The 19,979-nt window shown below is 32.6% G+C and overlaps 1 protein-coding gene across 2 annotated transcripts; it reads left to right on the top strand.

Annotated features, from left to right (window-relative positions):
* The first annotated feature begins 913 nt into the window (after positions 1–913).
* Positions 914–4,746, top strand: LOC129287833 (protein MAIN-LIKE 2-like). 2 transcript variants are annotated; one of them, XM_054924080.1, is made up of 6 exons: positions 914–1,066; positions 1,905–2,003; positions 2,288–2,923; positions 3,038–3,202; positions 3,274–3,666; positions 4,229–4,746. In XM_054924080.1, the coding sequence occupies exons 2-6, from the start codon at positions 1,914–1,916 to the stop codon at positions 4,436–4,438; spliced, it is 1,494 nt and encodes a 497-aa protein (XP_054780055.1). In that variant the 5' UTR covers positions 914–1,066; positions 1,905–1,913; the 3' UTR covers positions 4,439–4,746. The 2 variants fall into 2 exon arrangements, with proteins under 2 accessions (XP_054780055.1, XP_054780056.1); XM_054924081.1 differs by lacking the exon at positions 1,905–2,003.
* Positions 4,747–19,979: the final 15,233 nt, after the last annotated feature.

Raw genomic sequence — 19,979 nt, 5'->3', positions numbered from 1 at the left:
CATTTTAGTCATTTGCCTCATAGAATTATTTTCATTTCAATCCTGATAGTTTTTAGTGTATTTGCAAATTTCTTTGATCCTAATTTTTAATTAAGTCATATCCATGGTTCTGATATGAAATTCTCCCAAATTATTTCAAAAGATACAACACTTGTTTCTAAATTTGTCACTTCTTTTTCTCCTAGTTTTCTTTTAGGGAGACCCATTTTGAACCTCTTTATGGAGTTTTCTTTGAGATTTTGTAGGTCGTCAGCAAGGTGTAAAATCCAAGTCAAAATTTTTTAGGAAAACAAAAATAAAATCTCTTTAAATTATCTAAATAATATTTTAGTTTTTTAAAATGCTATAATTCTTTTAAAGTCTTTAGAAACTTTTTTATCATTAAGAAATTAATATAAATGATTAAATTATTTTTAATTTAAATATTAATTATCATTCACAAGTTTTGTTTTCAGATTCACAATTTTTCTTCTTGAAATCACAAGAATTCAATAACAATTCACAAATTTATATTTGAAATTTGGATAATCCTAAAGTGTTAAATATTGATTATCATTTATAAGTTTTATTTTAATATTCATAACTTTTTTTAAATCATAAGAATATAATAACAATTTATAAGTTCACATTTAAAATTCTGAGTTAAAAATAATTTAGTCATTGATAGTAATTTTTTAATGATAGAAAATTTTTTATAAACTTTAAAAAAATTATGACATCTTAAAAGACTAAAATATCATTTATATAATTTAAAAAAAATTTATTATCATTTTTTCAATTTTTTTCAATTAAACTGAGTAAGGGTCGGATTTTATGTATGATGGTATCTGATCTAATTCTATGTTACTGAAGTAAAAAGTACTTAAAAAAGGTTACCCTCTCCACTAAAAAAAAAAAAAAGAAAGAAGCCTTCCCTCTTCCATCATCGCTATTCGTTGTTAACATCCCATAATCGTCAGTGCTTCACCCTCCACTTCCGCTCATCCTCATCTGCCATCTCTACTTCACTTTCATCATCGACTATGACGTTATATTGTGATTTGTGAACTTTCTTTATCAGTTTCAGGTTCTAGTTCTTTCTCTTACTGTTTAGGATTGTGCTAGTACTCTTATTTCTGTATCTGTATCGATCTTCCTAAGTTAACTTGTTAGTCAAATGTATTATATCTAATTTCCGTTAATTGATAATTTTCTTGACATTCATTTCGTGTTAGCCATTAGGGTCGACAAATTTGTCAGGGGCGTGAGCTAATTGTAAAGTATGATGGGTGTTTGTGAGTCAAGGGAGATGCCGAACTACTTTTCTTGAAAAATTATCTGGCTTTATTGTGTAATCAACATTCAAGATAGCCTAAGGGGATAGATTTGGGTTTTTTGTATTTTCAGAGTAATACCCATTGGGCGTATAATTGAAGTATGTGATCATTTATGATATACCAGAGACATGTAGGAACTTTCACACTTTGTTTCGGTTCATTTTTCCTTTTGGAAGCTTGAAAGTGATGAAATTCTTCTATAAAAAAATTCTTCCTCTCTCATTGTCTTAAAGAGGAGGTAGAAAACTGTGGTTCTCTTTGAGGATAGTCTCCTTCCTTTCTTTGGTGATCATCCATGTCATTAGAAATAGAGCATCTGGGTAATTTTGATGGCAGATATTTTCAGATATATTTAGTTCTTGATTTTTAAGCACTTGAAAAAGAAAAAAAACCCTGTAATTGATTGCTGTAATCACATTTTACTCAGCTGCCTAAAAGTCATCACTAGAACAATTATTTTGCAAGTGAGATTTTATCTCTGCATCATAGACAAGTAATAGCAGTGGCTTGAATACGTTGCTTCAGAATCACAATGTGGGGATAATTATCTGGTACTTCCCTATTGAACATTTCCTGTATTTTGGACAGTCCCCCTAAATGGAATTTAATGAAGATCCTGGGCCAATTGATAAATCTGTACTTTATGATCAAGATAATCATGTCTCTTCAGCAGTTTGGGATGGGCAGGTGAGTGAGTTTCTTGTTACTACTTATATATATATATGTGTGTGTTAGTATGCATACCATGAGATACATATTATTCATACCAATTCCCCAATTGCATATTCAGATCATGATTTTATTAGATGTGCATAGGGATTGGACGGGTCTGCTACATGATTGAGTTTCTTTCCTATTATAGTTTTGATTCCAGTACTTTATCTCATGAAGATACTGTCATTTTCTCATTTATTTTCCCTTCCTTCTTGATAAAATTTCCTCTTGTATTTAAAAAAAAAAAAAAAACACAGGAACGTGGTGTTCTTAGATGTCATGAACACACCTCAATGCTTGATCAGTGGAAGCTCACTCCTAAACAGATTGAGTTGGTTGAGAAGGCTGGTTTTGGTTACCTACGTGTGCTTCCTGCTATGAGTCTTGACAATGCACTGATAGCTGCTTTGGTAGAGCGGTGGAGAAGGGAAACAAATACCTTTCACTTGACTGTTGGAGAAATGACAATAACCCTTGAAGATGTTGCATTGTTGCTTGGATTGGCAATTGATGGAGATCCGGTCATAGGTCCGATCAGTACTCCAAGTTCAGTTTGTGAAAAGTTGCTTGGGAGAGTACCGGAGGATCTGAATGGTGGAATGGTGAAACTTACTTGGCTGAAGGAGTTCTTTTCTGAGTGTCCTGAAGATGTGCCACTGGAAGAGATTGAGCGCTGTACACGTGCTTACCTTCTATACCTAGTGGGAAGTACGATATTTTCGACAACAACTGGGAACAAAGTCCCTGTAATGTATCTTTCTTTGTTTGAGGATTTTGACAAAGCTAGGAAATTTGCTTGGGGTGCTGCTGCATTGGCATTTTTATACAGAGCCCTTGGCAATGCCTCTCTTAAATCCCAGAGTACCATTAGTGGCTGTTTAACTCTAGTACAGGTCACAAACATCATCCTTTTTTAACTTTTGCTTTATTTATTATGTATTATTGTGATTTGTTCTGCTAATGATTCTCATTCTTAACGCTGATAATTGAGTTAGTGTTCTTTTCAGTGTTGGAGTTATTCTCGCCTCAATGTTGGTCACCCAAAATTTAATCAAGAACCAGAAAGTAATTGCTTCCCCTTTGTACTTAGATGGAAAGGGAAAAGTGGTTCAAGAGCTAAATGTAATGTAGTGACCTACAGAAAGGCTTTGGATTCTCTTGATCCTTGCAACGTAAGTTTAATATGGGGTTAATATATTCATCAAGGTGACGATACTGAATCTGCCTTACTGTTTGTATCCAGGTTCGGTGGCTTCCTTATAGGGATATGGACTGTACAGCTATACCAGAAGATATAAGAGCCAGTCTAATGTTACGTGCATCTAGAACAATGCTATTATGTTTTGACAAGGCAGAAAGGCACCTTCCAGATCGCTGCTTAAGGCAATTTGGGATGTGTCAAACAATCCCAAAGGAAGTGCAACAGTGGGAGAGAAAGAGTCGTATAGTGGACCATGGGGTGGACTTGTTGGGGAAAATGGATCTGGCACTCAAAGAATGGTCAGAGCGTTGGCTTTATATCATGGGAAGTGATGACAGTGTTAATGAGGATGAGTACATGCAGTGGTACCAGAAGATTACTCGAAGATATATCGGAAGGGTTACATCATCTCTGGAGTCAGAGTATCAGAGAACTGTAAGTCTGTGGGAAACAATCAACATGTATTTGTCTGTTGATTGTAGCTTTTAAAATGTCCAGCACCAAAACAAAATCAGTCAGTGTCACACTCATAAAATCAATTCAACTGCGTGTTGCTTTTAACTCAAGACTAATCAGATGGTTTGGTTTTCAGTCTTGTAATGAAGCGAACAGAACCATCCGAGGATTGCATTTGCATGTTAGTTCATAATTTAACATTTTTCTCGCCCATGTGCGTGCATACATTCACGTCTTGTTATTTTCTCTGTGAAATAAAACTTCGAATTACACAATTTATAAGCTGCAGGTTTGAGGCTTATCAGCTAAAAGTTGTTTTCTATTAATTTTTTTGTAAGATTAAGCATTGATTAACAAGTAATTACTTAATTGATCTTGATCATATAAAGAGATTAGGACCATCATATATGGGTGGGCTATAATTTTTTTGTCCATCGGTTGCTTCAGTTTGGTCTGCATCTTATAAATGATTAGACTGAGCTGAGGGAAACTCCTGGTAGTTATGTATTATTGACAACTAAATATATTTTTTTTTCCCCAGGTTACTGCAATGAGGGAAATTGCAAACATAGCAGATATAGTGTCCACGGAAGGATTGGATTCTTATAATGGAGAGTTGCTTGTTGAGGTTAGGAATATTGTACATAAATGTTTGGCAGAGCAATTTGAAGACTTACCGAATGAGAAAATGAAAAAGAAGGGAAGTCGTAAACGTAGGCAGAAGGATTGCCTTACTATAGAGTATGAATAGCATGATACAGACAGCGACAATCACTTAGGCTAATTTTGACTCTTGTGCATTGATGCTTTAAAATGAGGTTGGTGAAGGATACAAGACACATCCCTAAACACCACTAGAAATATAATCCTTTAGAAGAAGGATGAGATTTATTTATAATTATGAAATTTCTGACATCGCAGTGCTGATAGAATCTTGTTGCCGTGTAGCGATTGTAAATCTCCATTTGGTCATTTTGTTGTATCCATTTGGATTTGAAATTGGACGAAACAAACGTTGCTTAACAAAATGAGTTATGTGATACATTTGTCTTTCGGAAACACAGATTTCATTCAATCATCGTTACAATAAGATGAACTCATTCTTCTGCTTTAAGATACATGAATATACTTGATGTTCTCCCCAATATTTGTGCAAAAGGACAAGGGCTTGGTAACAAGCCTCATTTTAGTCGAATGCTCTTTAGAAGCAATATAGATGGGAAAGAATCCTCTTAGCATTGAATGAAGTCATTTGATTTTTTTTTTTTTTTTAAATCGAGTAACCACAACTTGAGAGGAGGATTTCTGACATTCTTTTGTCAATCTCCCATTGTCACAAGCACAATTGCAGTTGTAACTTGTAACTGCTGTCTCTTCTTAAATAGAATGTCTTCCCCCTCACTTCTTTTGAGAGGAAAACCTGCTCATAACAAGTTAAAGTGCAAAAAAGAAAATCAATAATATCAAGGTATATAATTAAATTTACAGGAAGTTGAGCTATTCAATAGTACAACCTTAGACTTTGTGCAATGCATGAAATCCATTTTTAATAAACAGTTGTTCAATAAAAAAGTTTGAAAACATGTTCATGAAATTAAGTATACTTGAGAGTAAATGCTCTGATTATTAGTAACAAAGGGATGTTCTTCATTATAATACATGTTTTATCAAAAATCCTTTTCGATCACTAATTTCGCTTCAATTGCAATCCTAATTCAAATTCTGCTTTGTTTAAGAATTTTAGATTCAAACAAAGCTATGAGTTCAACTACATGCTACAGTTGACTGTGAGCAGAAGCTAGCAGCAACGCAATAATAATCACCAAGAACGATATGATGTACCAAACTTTAAACGGGGTCCTTCCTCCCACATGTATTCATGATTTTCACAGATTAAAAACAGAATAAATTAAGGGTTGAATCCAAAGAAATTAAATATGAAGGGAAAAGAAAGTGTAGCATTCTCCTTCAATTTGTATAAAAAATTAGACCAGCCCTAAAGGACAAATACTAGAATAGTTGAGTAATCTAACAAGTGTAAATATTGCAATTATTATTAAATTCTAACCATGACTTAAAGTTTAACTACCTAAAAATGACATTCTACAAAAGAAAACAATGAAAACGGCAATCAGCAAACGCTATAGAATGCAACAAGCCAAAAACAAAGATTTTTATTAGAGACATATCAGCGAAATTCAATTCTTGTAGAAGAGTCATGATGAATTGATGATTCAAGCACATCAATGGACTTGAAGATATGACAAACAAACTGCTTTATACTTGAAGATTTTTAATTCATTGTATATGGAAGAGCAGGGACAGATCTAGAACAAAGTTTTTTTTTTTTTTGGGGGGGGTGGAAATAAAAAACTACATTATAGTGGGGGTGTAAAATTAATTTGACCATTTTTGACAAATAAAAAGCAAGTAATTTTTACTTTCTTTTTTTCTTGGGTATCATTTGGTGGGGTGCTCCCCCCAGCCCCCTAACATAAATCCGTCTGTGTTAAAGTAAAACATTAATTCATAAATTATGTGTACCTTTTTTTAGATATAATAGGGAGATGGATGCAACTATGCATTAAAGTTGAGCTTATAATTAACGAAAGAAGCTAGACGTACCTGTAAAGGTAATCAGAGGAATTGCCTGTGGCGCTTTTCTTTCCGCATTACAGAATCATCAACACATGCATCCCTCTTTCTTTTCCTATCCAGCATGAACTCTGTCTCTGAGGCATATATTGGGCACACTCCACATGCTTTAATGGGGACATCAGAATCGATGAACTCAATATCATCATCCCAATATGTAGCAGAGAATTTACATGCAATCCTGCCATGATTTGGGGTAAATTTCTGATACCATAGAAAAACATTATCCGAAGTGTAGCCCCTCCGACGATAGAAAGTATTTAAGTATTGGGTTTTGAATTTGAGGTTGTTATCATCAGAGTAATTACAGCAAATGGTCAGGCCCATTGGGGTGGGTGGAAGAACACAACAAAACACCATGCCTCGTGATTGTTCAAGATTACAGGTAAATTCAACAGTACCTGAAGCCACTGCCATCTGTTTATATCTGATCCAATTAGGAACTCTTCTTCCTGAGTAACAGACGCTATAACATTTAAAGTTTTTAGCAGCAGCTGAAATAACTGAGCAGTGAATTAATTTATCAATAAAGAGAAGTGAAGGCTCATCCAACTTTGCACAATTTTTGAAATCAAAGCAACGTACATTCTGCTTGAATTCATGTTGAAATCGTGCCGACCGGAATATTGTCTCCAGTGATATGCAGTTTGTGGCTTCTAAAAGTTCAAGAGTGGGAGGAAGTCCAAGTATAGACCTAAGCATCCTACAATTCATCAAGTAAATCCATCGCAGGTTTGAAAGATGCTGCACGGAGGCTGGCAATATCTCCACCCTGGATCCTGCCAATGATAATGCTTCTAACTCTGTTAAGGCACTGATATTGTCAGGGATTTCTGACAATCTACTACAGTTGTCTAAATATAAACGCCTTAAACCACGCCAGGCAGCAAGTAGGGTCTCTAGCTCCGTTTTGCGAACCACTTGGTGGAAAGTGTCAAGTCGAAACCTCACAAGACTTGTCAAGCAACACAACTCATTTATGGGAAGACTACTTAGTCTTGAACCAGTGAGACAAAACTCTCGAAGTTTTGTAAAATGCCCAATTGCTGGCAAACGCAATATTTCGATTTTACTGCTCCATAGATCTAATTGTTCAATGTTTCCCAATGACAAACAAAATTCCTTGATGCTATCACAGCCATCAACTCTAAGGTCAGAGAGAGATTTTAAATGTGCCTCACTTTTAAGACTCTCTAACTTTGAGCAATATGATACATCTAAATTTACAAGTGCTTGAGATAAGATAGAAGAATGCACACTGCGCAGATTTTCACAGAAATCCAGGTGTACTGTCTCAAGCTTGCGTGCCATAGAGAAATCAGGCAACTCTATTAATTGTTGGGATCCGCTTAGATTTATTATCTTTAAATTTGGAAGATCCTATAACAATGAAATGATAAAATTACATAAAAGGTCCTCATAATTTAATTAGATTAAAGATGAACAGAATACTTTTCAGTATATGTATGAAGTACCTGTACTCCATCCCAAAGGTTTTTCACATTGCTGTATTCCATTTGAAGTTCAACAAGGTTCTCTGGACAAAAGCCTAATGGCAGAGACTTCAAAGGATAAACATCCCAATGAAAGTACCTCAAGCTCTTAGGCAAAAAATCAATATCATGGGGAAGCTTTATATGAGATGTCATTTGCCATCCACAACTGGAATAGAACTTGATGATTCTCAACTTTCTCATTTTGGTGAATGTGTCAGCTCTCAATCGCACATCTTTAATTTGAGCCACATCCATTGTGATGCCTTGAATTTTCTTAGTGCCCTGACATAAAAGCAAATTCAAAATGACAATAAAGTTATTAAAAACTGGTTGAAAAAAATAAAAAGAAAAGTCAATGCGTCTTTCTCTTACCATGCTATGTTTTAATAGATCGAAAATTTCTTTAGTGTCATTCAATCGACTACGTTTTTCAGGATGCTTGGGAGATTCCTCACGAACTATTTGCTCACCCACTTCTTGCATCAAATCGTGGATTTTATAGACCCTTCATCTGAAATTTTTACAAGAGCTTTGTTGACAAGATTTTCAATTCCACTGAATGCTTCAAAATCACAAGCTTCTAACACACTTGTAACCTATCTTTTTGTTCTCCAAAAAAAAAAAAATGCAATGTCTAAGAATATTTGCTTGTCATTATAATCTAATCCATCATAACTTTCCTTCAATATGTTTTGAATGTCCTGTTTTGGATACTTTTGGAGTTTTCTAAGCTCACTTTCCCAATATTTGTTACTTCTATAAGAAAAAATGACAACCCAAAGCTTCTAGAGCTAAAGGAATGCCTTTAGCATAGGCAACTGTTCTCCCTGATAGCTCTTTATATCCAATCATGGGATGACTTTGTTTGAAGGCATTGAAGCTGAAAAGTTTGAGTGATTCTTCAAAGTTCAATTCCTTCACTTCATGTATATATTCTTCATCAATCCCTGCACTCCTAAGAACATGCTTGTCTCCACTTGTTATATAATAACTCTACTACCCCATCCCAACCAAGTTTCTTCTACTACAGATAGATCATTTAGTTGCATTGGGTTGTCCACGTCATCAAGCACGATGAAGACTTTTTTTGGCTGTAGCCTCCTAATTGTAGCATTCACATGGAGACTTATTGGTTTAGTAGCTTATAAAGAAGTTCTTGACTCAAATACTTGAAACCATCAATCTTTTCTGATTTTGCTCTCACATTTTCTAAGAAGCAAGACATTTCGAATTGAGAAGAAAAATGGTCATATATTTCATGAGCAAGAGTTGTTTTACCTATTCCTCCAGTGCCCCAAATTCCAAGAAATCAAACTTCTTGTGGTTCAATTTTCACAAATGATCCAACCTTAGCAAAATTCTGATAAATTCCAGCAAGATTTTTAAAGTTTCCAGACTTCTTTGGATACTTATCTGCCCATTTTTTCATGACATCGTTGACTATTCCAACAATGAGTTCAGATTCATTTCTAGCATATAAAAAGAAAACATAAAAAGAAAAAGAATAATTGATTAACCTTCACAGGATAGCTTTTCTGGAAACACTAAGAAAACTCCATAAGACATTTTATGAAATGATACATTGACTAAGAAAACTTGCCGAAAATCTGATGAATAGTGATACCCAGACAAATGAGCAGTTTTAGTCAAAGTAGATCTCCAAATTTGCAGCTTGTCCATGTCATCCTTGAACTTCTTTTCATGTTTGGCAAATGCATCTGAATAAGAGCCTCTTTGATGTCTGATATCTAAGGATCGATATTGTAAAAAACAGGTATTACAATCTGTTGATTGGTTTCCTTGCATTCCATGATCTTGACAAGCTCTTCCAAACACCACTTTGAAGAAGCATAGTCTTTAGAGAATATCACCAATGAAATCATTGATCCTTCTATTGCTTCCACAAGTGCTGATGATATTTCTTCTCCTCCAGCCTCTCATCCACATACACTTCAATATGATTTTGGTGCAATTCCATTTTTAGATGGCTAAGAAACCCATGTCTGGTGTCTGAACCTCTAAAGCTTATAAACACATCATATTTTTCCCGATAAACTTGGGAAGAAGAAGCACTAGCCGCCATTGATTTTTCCTCATAAACAATAAAAAATAAAATTTTTAATATTAGATCATGATTAAACACAATAACAAATTCTGAATTTGGAGGGTGTGCTTTTTGACAACATGGGTGCAAGAAGATGCTTCCATATTAACTGGAATAGAACAAGGCATTCACACTAAACAATGGATGATATAAGTGTATGCTCTTCCGCTGACAAGTGACAATTTTGGTACGTAATAAAATGCTTTCACATCCGGGATGGGGTTGCCCCCAAAATTGGGTGGGTTCGGCTTGATATGAATGGATTAATCAACCAAATAGGAGATGCAACTTGTGGAGGGCTCGTCCATGATGAATATGGCATCTTGAAATGTAGTTTTCTGGAAGAAGTTGGGGTGTTACCACTATAGCTAAGCTTATGAGAATTTTGGAGGGTTTGAAACTTTGTTGGGCTCAAGGTTATAGGAAAATTAGAGTGTTCGCTGAATCTACGGAGGCTTTAACTTCATATTGACTCTCCAAGACAGAAGACACCCGGCTTTTGAGTTTGACATAAGAGGACTTGATTTATGTGTGATTGAAATCTCACTAATTATGAACCAGCAAGTATTGGTAATAGCGACAAGGATTGTGGTCGATCGCTTAAACACAAATCATCAAATTCAAGTGCATGTGAATACAAAAAAAGTCTTTGAGATGGCTACCTTTGATTAGGCTCATTAGTGTTTAAATCTAACCCAATTACATAATCAAATCAAATATATATGTATATATATATATATATAATCTCACTTATAACCAAACCTTTAGAGAAACTAATGCATTTATTAAATGGTTTGCATAACAAACACAAAATATGACTAAGGAGTTTATCTTCTTGTCAACAGTGGGAACCTTATGAATTGACTTATGCAATGGGCATCATCTCCTTTGCTTCTGATTCTGGTTTTTTTGGCTTTAATTTTTCTTTTGCCCTGGGTTAAATAAAAAAGAAAAAGAATGTCTTAGATTATTGGGAGAATTACTTTGATATCCCATATAACACAATTAAATACTACAAAACTTATTGACAACTGAGTAAAAGAAAATGTCATTTTCTCTCATGAAGTTGTTAATGAATCTTATGACATTTGAATGTGTTGTGTGAAACTTGTATGTAATTCTTTTTAGATTATTTGGAGTAATGAATTATGAATAAAGATTATGAATTTTTAATTATTTGATTGAATTGCTTACTGCATATTTAAAACATATTTCCTCTTCTCTTATTTATAAATCATTTTCAGCATTTTTATCAAAATCAAGAAAAATTTTAAATTTCGTTAACATTAATTTGTCTAAAAATTCAACAAATTTTCAACTTTATCTCTTATTAAATATACCTATTTTAAAATGAAATAATCTAGCATTTAATAAGCTTCCCAATATTTAATAGGGACAAAATAATAAATATAAAAATAACAATTATTGATGTACCTTATAAATAAGATCAAAATGAACGTTCACTCTCTACTCTATAAATAGGACTAGAAGAATATGTTAAGTCTAAAAGTTTATTTCCTGTATCATGCTAAAATCCAAACAAATAATATACAACCAAATAAAAAAAAAACTTCTTGTTGCATCGGAGTAATAAAAAATTATTATAAATATTATATTATGAATATCCATAATTTATAGTTCTTAGAATTCATTTATCCTTAATGTTTTAATGAATGATATGAAAGGAGTTTCTTATTGTTAATTTTATAACCTTTAAAAGTTACATAATATACTATTATATGTTTCTTTATGTTTTTGTAACATTAGGATAAAACTTGAATGCTTAGAGGCCTATAAATAAAGATCATGTCTAAAGCATATACAAGTGAATAAGAATTCTCCTCAATTATTTGTATTATCTTGTTCTCCTCTACTCTTCAAATTAACTATATTTTATAACAAAAATAAATTAGATTTAAGATCTCATACGATGCACAGGACATTAATCCTATATTTGATTTAAAGGGAGTGAAAGGGTTGGGCAAAGTAAAGATTTTAATGAATTTAGTTTTTTTTTTAAAAAGGATAAATGATACAAAATTTTAAGGGAGGAAAAATGTATGAGTAAAGAAGTCAAAAATTAATTTAAAACTTTCAACATGGTATTCTTAAATTTTTAAATCAGACTCATTAAAATTAAAACCCATTAAAATCCTCTTCATTCCCCACAAACTAAACGATTTATAACAATTAATAGAAGTTAAATATTGAGTAAATGTTGATCTTATAATTTTACAAAAATGATAATCACTGTAGAACTACAGTAACATTCTGACAGTAAATACAAAAGAGGAATATTTCAAATATTTTTTTATTAAAAAATATAAGACATTTTTAATCGAATCTCATCCCTCAATAAAATAGTTACCTACTTTCTAACTAATCCTATCTTTCCATATTTACCATATTAAATACTCTATAACAAATATAAAGTTATTATTAATAGGGGCACTTTTTTTAAAAAAAGGCAATGATTATACATAGAAAGACTTAAAAATGTTTTAATATCAAACTTTTTAAAAAATGTCTTATATTTTTAAATGGGAGAGTAGTATTTATGCGCCTTTAAGTTTAAAATCATATCAGATTTGGGTGAAACAAATTCAACTCACCTAAATCTTTTTTATTATAAAAAAATATGAAAATAAAATTTATACAATCTAAAAGCACTAATTAATATCACATCAAAGATATATTTAATGGGAGGAGGAGTACATATAGCCGGTTCAACCACGATCAAGTGTGCAGTCCGAAGATAGAAGATAATCGCAGGATATAAGAAAAGGCAATGAACCGGGAAAAAACCCGAAGAATTGGCAGTTAAAACGCAATGCAAGAATCATCATAGACAAACATATTAATCGAAGGCACGCAAACAACAAAGAGAGAGAGAGAGAGAGAGACTAATAACAACCTATATCTGGAACTGGAATGAACATAACACACAGAAACGAGGAGGCTGAATCCTGTGAAGCTGTGATGGCAAGGAAAAGAAAATATATAGAAGGCGTATTACAGCTTTCCAAATTTTAGATCCAACGATTGAGGGGATTAGGTAGCGAGACAATAATTTTGGCCGGAATTTTCGAAGACGTTACAGTGGAAACAGGAAACTAGACCTGGAAAATTATTCGAACTTTAATTTCAGTACGCGCTTTCATTTGAATGGACAGGCTTAAGTAATTGTGGATATACATACAGTAAAATTACATTTTTTTCATCCTTTACTCCGTTAATCTGCATTTCTCTCCTTTTTTCTTTCTTTTCTTCTTTTAGGGGATACAAGTACACAGCATAACCGTGTAAAAGAGATAAAAATCAAGTCATGTTTAAAATGATAAAGTTTTTACATTTAGGTAAGAGATTATCAAAATTTTAATGTTGAAGTTATCCTAAGATGGCTAGTGGACAAGCACGTTGACACGTTTGTTATTTTTTTTATAAATATGATCAAAAGTGATCACTTAGTTTTTTATAGTGAGATTTTTAATTTTTCTGATAATTTCAAAGAGTGGGTGTCCTTCAAAATAGTTATACTCAATGTGTGATAAGGTTTTCATTTAATCAGAGTAGACATTAACTTTCAAGAGTTTAATATTTTAACAAATATCAGCTGCCATGATAAGTAATAGTTCAAGTATTTAAAAATTTTTTTAATTCAATTATCTTTTTCATTCTTGACAATATCTCCACATGCAGCCACACCATTGATGTTGACATAGCTATCAATGTCAAACCTAACCATTGATGTCAAGCCATTATTAATGCCATCTTATTATTCATATGGATATATTCAAAAATATAGAAACTAACATTACAAATGATATAAACTAGATAGATTTGGAATAATAAAAAAAATTATGAAAACCTATACTAAAACATATTAAAATTATAATTACCAATGTTTTTATTCTCTCTAAAACAATATTTTCACCCTACCTTAAAAAAAAAAAAGAATATCCTCTAGAATCAAACTTTTTCATCATGTCTTCAAATTTCAATTGCTTATTATGCGAAGCGAATGAATGAGCCCTTGAACGTCTTTTCAACATTAAATCTACAGTGACTGATATAATTTCTAATCTATAAAGCAATGGTCGAGAAATTAGTAAAGGATGGAAATGCAAAACTGGCAAGTTGCTTATGCGACTTGATCAGATATTTTTGGAAAAATAAAATAAAATAATTAATATTTTTCTCCTTGTACTTTCACATAAGGTGTTTATAGGACAGATCGAGATTGTAACAGCAGCGTCCCATGTCCCGTAGCAAAAAATGAGCGCAGTTAAATTTTTTGTCCTATATTCCTTTTTGTCCCAAAAGTCAACCCATCTTATTTAGGATCAGAAGGTGAAGCATGGGAGACCTGGATAATAATGGTGAGGATACAAAAATATTAAATACAATATCTTGGAAACTATTGACTTTTTGCAAAAATAAGTACAAAATACAAGATTTCTTGGTTATAAGTTAATTTTATGAACTATGATTTTTCTGGGTACAACAGCGAAGTTTATTTTGAATTAGGTTTTAATATGATTTTTTTTAAAAAAAAAGGTTGACTAATTTGAGCCTTCTAAATGTTCTGAATTAAATGTTGAAATGACATTCCTAAAAGCATGCCATGCCATGCCATGAGTGACAAGTGACTGGAGAGTTTCCGTGCGTACATGTTACAGGAGTTGCACACTAGATATCAATGGGACTTCTTTAATCTGCGAACAATAGATGATTGGATTAGCTGGAACTTGAAACAGGGTAAAAAACCAAAGTTTCAAATGAACAATGGATTATTCATGGTTCTATGCTGGAATATCTGGAAAAGAAGGAATGAACGGATATTTGAGGGGAAAAGTCGCTTCAATGAATGTATTATTGCCCAGGCGAAGGGCATGATGAGTTGTTTGGAGAGGGTTCAAACAAAGACAAGTTCCATTAATTGGCACGGAAATGGGATTCAGAACTGTGACCTACGATGGAAACCTCCAGAGACAAGTTGGGTGTCACTCTGTGTTGATGGTGCTTTCTCGATGACGCAACAGACTCGTGGGTGTGGCGGTCTGCTGAGGAACTCGGCTGGGCAATTTATCACAGGGTTTAGCTTACATTTAGATGAAGGTGACCACTTATCAGCAGAGCTGTGGGCTATTTTAATAGGCTTAAAGATTGATTGGGATGCTGGAATTAGGAAAATCGTGGTGGAGTCTGATTCAGCAGAAGCCATATCATTGACAGAGGTTACCAACTATTCTATACATCCTGACTGTCATATAATTATGGAAATTCAAAGCATGATCCACCGAGCATGGGAGATTAGAATTTGTCAAATTTCTCGTGATGCAAATGTTGCTGCAGATCATTTGGCGAAACAAGCTCTTGATGCGTGGCCTGGATTGCACATTCTTAGCTTTCCCACGGAGAGTCTTAGACGTTGCATGGATAGCACTTGTACTGTAAATGAGTCTAGAGTTTAGGCTCATCTATTTCTTATCAAAAAAAAGAGTTGCACATTGGTTTCCAGTTGGTATTTTTATCATCTTTCAAATGCTTATGGTCTATTTTTTTTTTCCTCTCAAATTTTATAGGTGGACGGCTTGGAAGAGGCCAGGAATATTACCAAAATAGAGGATGCTTCACTAAGCTAATATCTCACATGGAGAGTGGCTCTGGATAAAAACGTGCACTATCGGTATCTTTATTGAGTTTATGCAATTATATTTATATTTACACTGAATAAATAAGCTACTACATATTAAAAAATATATATGTACATTATATTTGGGACAGAACGTCTCAAATTTGGCCTTGAGTTCTGTTCTACTCCAAACATTTTTGTTGTCCTATCCTATTTTTTTAAGTCAGGATGAACCCGTCTCAACATGATCAGGAGGAGAACAAGTATAGATTCTTCTACTTTTACTTATTTTATAATTAAGTTTTTATAATTTAAATGTTTTTAATCAAGTCCTTGAGCTCATCAATTGGAAACCCATAACAATCGATTATGGGTCTAAGATCAAGGTTTTGGGAAAAAAAAAACCAAATACTCACAGTTTTTCTAAACTCTATTTGACTTCTAAAAATTTATTTGGAAGAAGTAACAATAAGCCCATTTAAGAATCAATTGTAACAGTTCAAAATTATTAGAATGCCTATTTTACAATTTTACCCTACATTTTACTTATTAATATATTTACTTTATAAAAACAAATGTTTTTTATAATAGCGAGCACATAACTCAACTAATAAAAGGTTATACTAGCTTAGCTAGTAGTCTTGAATTTGAATTGTAGGTATATAGTTGTGTTAAGTACTTGTTGGGAGAACGTTAATGTCAATGTGTTAAATTCCTGCATGCAAGCCAGAAGTTGAGCCATGGTCTTTTAATCGAACTTGGATCGAAGTCGTGCCTTGTAATGATAAATTATAATGACTTCATGCTTCTCTTGAATCTCAAGAATGGTCATCATGACTTCATGCATCTTTCCTTCAATGGATCAGCATCAATTCCTGCTATCATCACAATCACGGAAAGGGGTAAAAGTTAGAAAGGGTCATAAATCAAGGAGAGAATTGGACATCTATCACCATCTGAATATCAGCTTTTGGACTCTTGCCTAACTTTTTCAGTTCACTAACCCATTCTGCCTATGTTTTAGAGTGAAGATTTTCAGAGTTAATATTTACTCATATTTTATAGAGGCTCTATCATTCATTGAATGCAAGTCTTCAAATAGCCACCCTTTCACCACAATATCAGGAATATTAGAGATCTTATTATGAGGGATTGAAAGATCATTTTTGATTAAGTTTACAGAGAAGCTAATAGATGTGCAGACTTTCTAACCCATAAGACTTTGAGAGAGAATTTTGATGTTAGGATATTCGACAATGTGCCCATCAACTGTAAAAGTCTTATAGCTCTAGACATGACTTGATCTTGGTCTTTTTAATTTTTTTTTACCATGGTCTTGTATTCAAAAAATAGAAGTTCCATCCACTGAAGTTTAAAAGACCTATATTTATAGATAATGACCACCATCAATGCTTGTTCTTTTCTTTTTTCTTGTTTTTTTTTCCATCACTTTCTCAACCACCTTTTTATATACAATTATCTATTATTCATGAATTGGGTAGGACCTGGTAGCAAAGCTTTCCCAATGAGCATATGACACAGATATATACTTAGGACTCAAACTCAAGACTACTAGTTAATCTAACACAACCTTTTATTAGTTAAGCTATGTGCTCGTTGATTTCTCAACATTTCCTTTCAACAATTTCTCAAAAGAAGAAGTTAATAATGGATAAGTCATTGAGGAAAGAAAAGCAAGAAAAAAATATCATTTAAAAACTCTTGAAGAGTTTTTATATCAAAGAAGGTCCCTACAAATCTAAAATTTCACTATACTCCCTTGATACTTATTTGAAAATAAGATTTTATGAGAAAATATCTAATTACTCTTAAAGTTTAATAATTTAATAGATTATTATTAATTGCATATGGTTACTTATTAAAACTTAAATGGATGCTTGTTCATGTAAGGCCAACACATATATGTACAATTAAACATTTGCTATCAATTATAATTACTTTTTAATTTTGAATGAGTTGCTATTAATCACATATGTTACTTAAAAAAACTCAAACGGATGCTTGTTTATGCATCCATAAAATCTTAAAGCTAATTAGGTATTTTCTTGCAACAACTTATTTTCATATAAGTATCTTGAGAGTGCAATGAAATTTCAGATTTGCAAGTTTCTTCTTTAATATAAAAGAGTCCTTACATTCAATAAATGACATGGTTTTGAGTTTTGTTACTTACTTGCAAGTAGAAACTGTGTTATCGACAGTGTTCTTAAAACCGAATTGGACCGATTAGTTCAACCGGTCGAATTGAAAACTAGTCCCAACTCTACTCCGATCACTATAGAAAATCAGGAAATTTGACAACAGGCTAAAATTGGTAAAATTGATGAGAAATAGATTGAATATGACATATTATTTTCAATTCATATTTCTAAATTATAATTTATATATTTTTATATCTAATCAGCATTATGAAATAGACCAATGCGAGAAATATGTATGAATTATGTATATATTTATTTTTATTTCCAAGTTATGAATTATAAATTATAAAATAATTATATATATTTTGGATCAAAATGATATAATATTGATGGATATTATTTTTTTATTATATATTATTTTGTTGGAAATTTAAACATTCATTTTTATTACTATATATACTTATTTCTTCTTTACTTTAAAGATATAATATTTAAAATATATTAATTTATTCATCATTAATTAAACCACGATTTAAATCACAGTGAGACTATTATATTGTGAATCAATATTTTGACCAATTTAATGGCCAATTTTAATAATATTAGTTATTGATTAAAAAAAGTCGAAACTTGAAACCGTGTTCCTTGTCCTATTGGCATTGTTCTGTTGTTGTCATCCGATAGTTCGTGAAACTTTCATTCAAGTTATGGAGTAACTTGCCTGCCCTTGCCTTGACTTCTATTACTTTTAACATGAGGCGTGCGTGAAGCAATTAAAAAAAAAATCTAAATGATGGCCCAGTTAATTTTTAATTCTAAAAATTTATGCATCAAAATTCTTATCATGTGATATTAAATTATTCAATTAATAGTACATACGGGGGCTACCAAGATGCAAAACCGTACCTTCATTTCTGACCTATGACATTGCTTTGTTCTTGTGGGTTATAATTCTTAATTCTACTTAAAAAACATAGTTCAATTTCTCTTGATAATCCATTTATAATTATTTAAATTAATATTTATAATTTATTTTTAAAATTTTTTATTAAAAATCTAGCTGCATTAAATCTCTTTTTTGAAAGTTAATTGTCATGTCAAAATTTCTTCCTTGAAGTCCAAAAGACTTTTGTAATTTTTTTTTGGGTGTGAAGACTTTTGTAATTATATATAATGATCACCATAAATGCTTCATATGCTTTCTTCTTTTTCACCATTTCCTTTCAGCAATTTTTTTTCTGAAAAAAAAAGAAATTAATAATGGAGAAGTCTCCAAGAAAATAAGCAAACTTGACTTGTCATAGAGTAACTAGATCAAATGAATGCCATGGTTTTGTTGCATACTTGAAATCGTGTTACCTTTTTTTTTGGAGAGAAAGTTAAAGTCGTGTTACTTGTCCTATAAGCATTGCTCTATTGTTGTCCTATCATTAGATAGTTCATGAAACTTTCACTCAAATTACAGAGTAACTCACTTAGACTTAGTGGGTCTGCCTGCATTGGGGAGAGAGAGTTGAAGCTGTGTTACTTATCCTATAAGCATTGCTCTATTGTTGTCTTGTCATTGGATAGTTCATGAAACTTTCATTCAAGTTATAGAGTAATTCACTTAGACTTACTGGGTCTACTTGCACTGGGGAGAGAGAGTTGAAATCATGGTACTTGTCCTATAAGCATTGCTCTATTGTTGTCTTTTCATTGGATAGTTCATGAAACTTTCATTCAAGTTACAGAGTAACTCACTTAGACTTAGTGGGTCTGCCTGCATTGGGCAGAGAGAGTTGAAGCCGTGTTACTTGTCCTATACGCATTGCTCAATTGTTGTCTTGTCATTGGATAGTTCATGAAACTTTCATTCAAGTTACAAAGTAACTCACTTAGACTTAGTGGGTTTACCTACATTAGGGAGAGAGAGTTGAAGTCATGTTTCTTGTCCTATAAACATTGCTCTATTGTTGTCTTGTCATTGGATAGTTCATGAAACTTTCATTCAAGTTACAGAGTAACTCACTTATATTTAGTAGGTTCGTCTGCATTAGGGAGAGAAAGTTGAAGTCGTGTTACTTGTCTTATAACCATTGCTCTATTGCTGTCTTGTCATTGGATAGTTCATGAAACTTTCATTCAAGTTACAGATTAACTCACTTTTATTTAATGGGTTCGCCTGCATTGGAGAGAGAAAGTTGAAGCTGTGTTACTTGTCTTATAACCATTGCTCTATTACTGTCTTGTCATTGGAT

Source organism: Prosopis cineraria, unplaced genomic scaffold (genome assembly GCF_029017545.1).
Source record: "Prosopis cineraria cultivar Desert tree isolate PC_DT_omini unplaced genomic scaffold, ASM2901754v1 PC12, whole genome shotgun sequence".
Classification (NCBI taxonomy): Eukaryota; Viridiplantae; Streptophyta; class Magnoliopsida; order Fabales; family Fabaceae; genus Prosopis; species Prosopis cineraria.
Note: the sequence above shows the minus strand (reverse complement) of the source record. Positions and strands in the feature narration are given on the sequence as shown.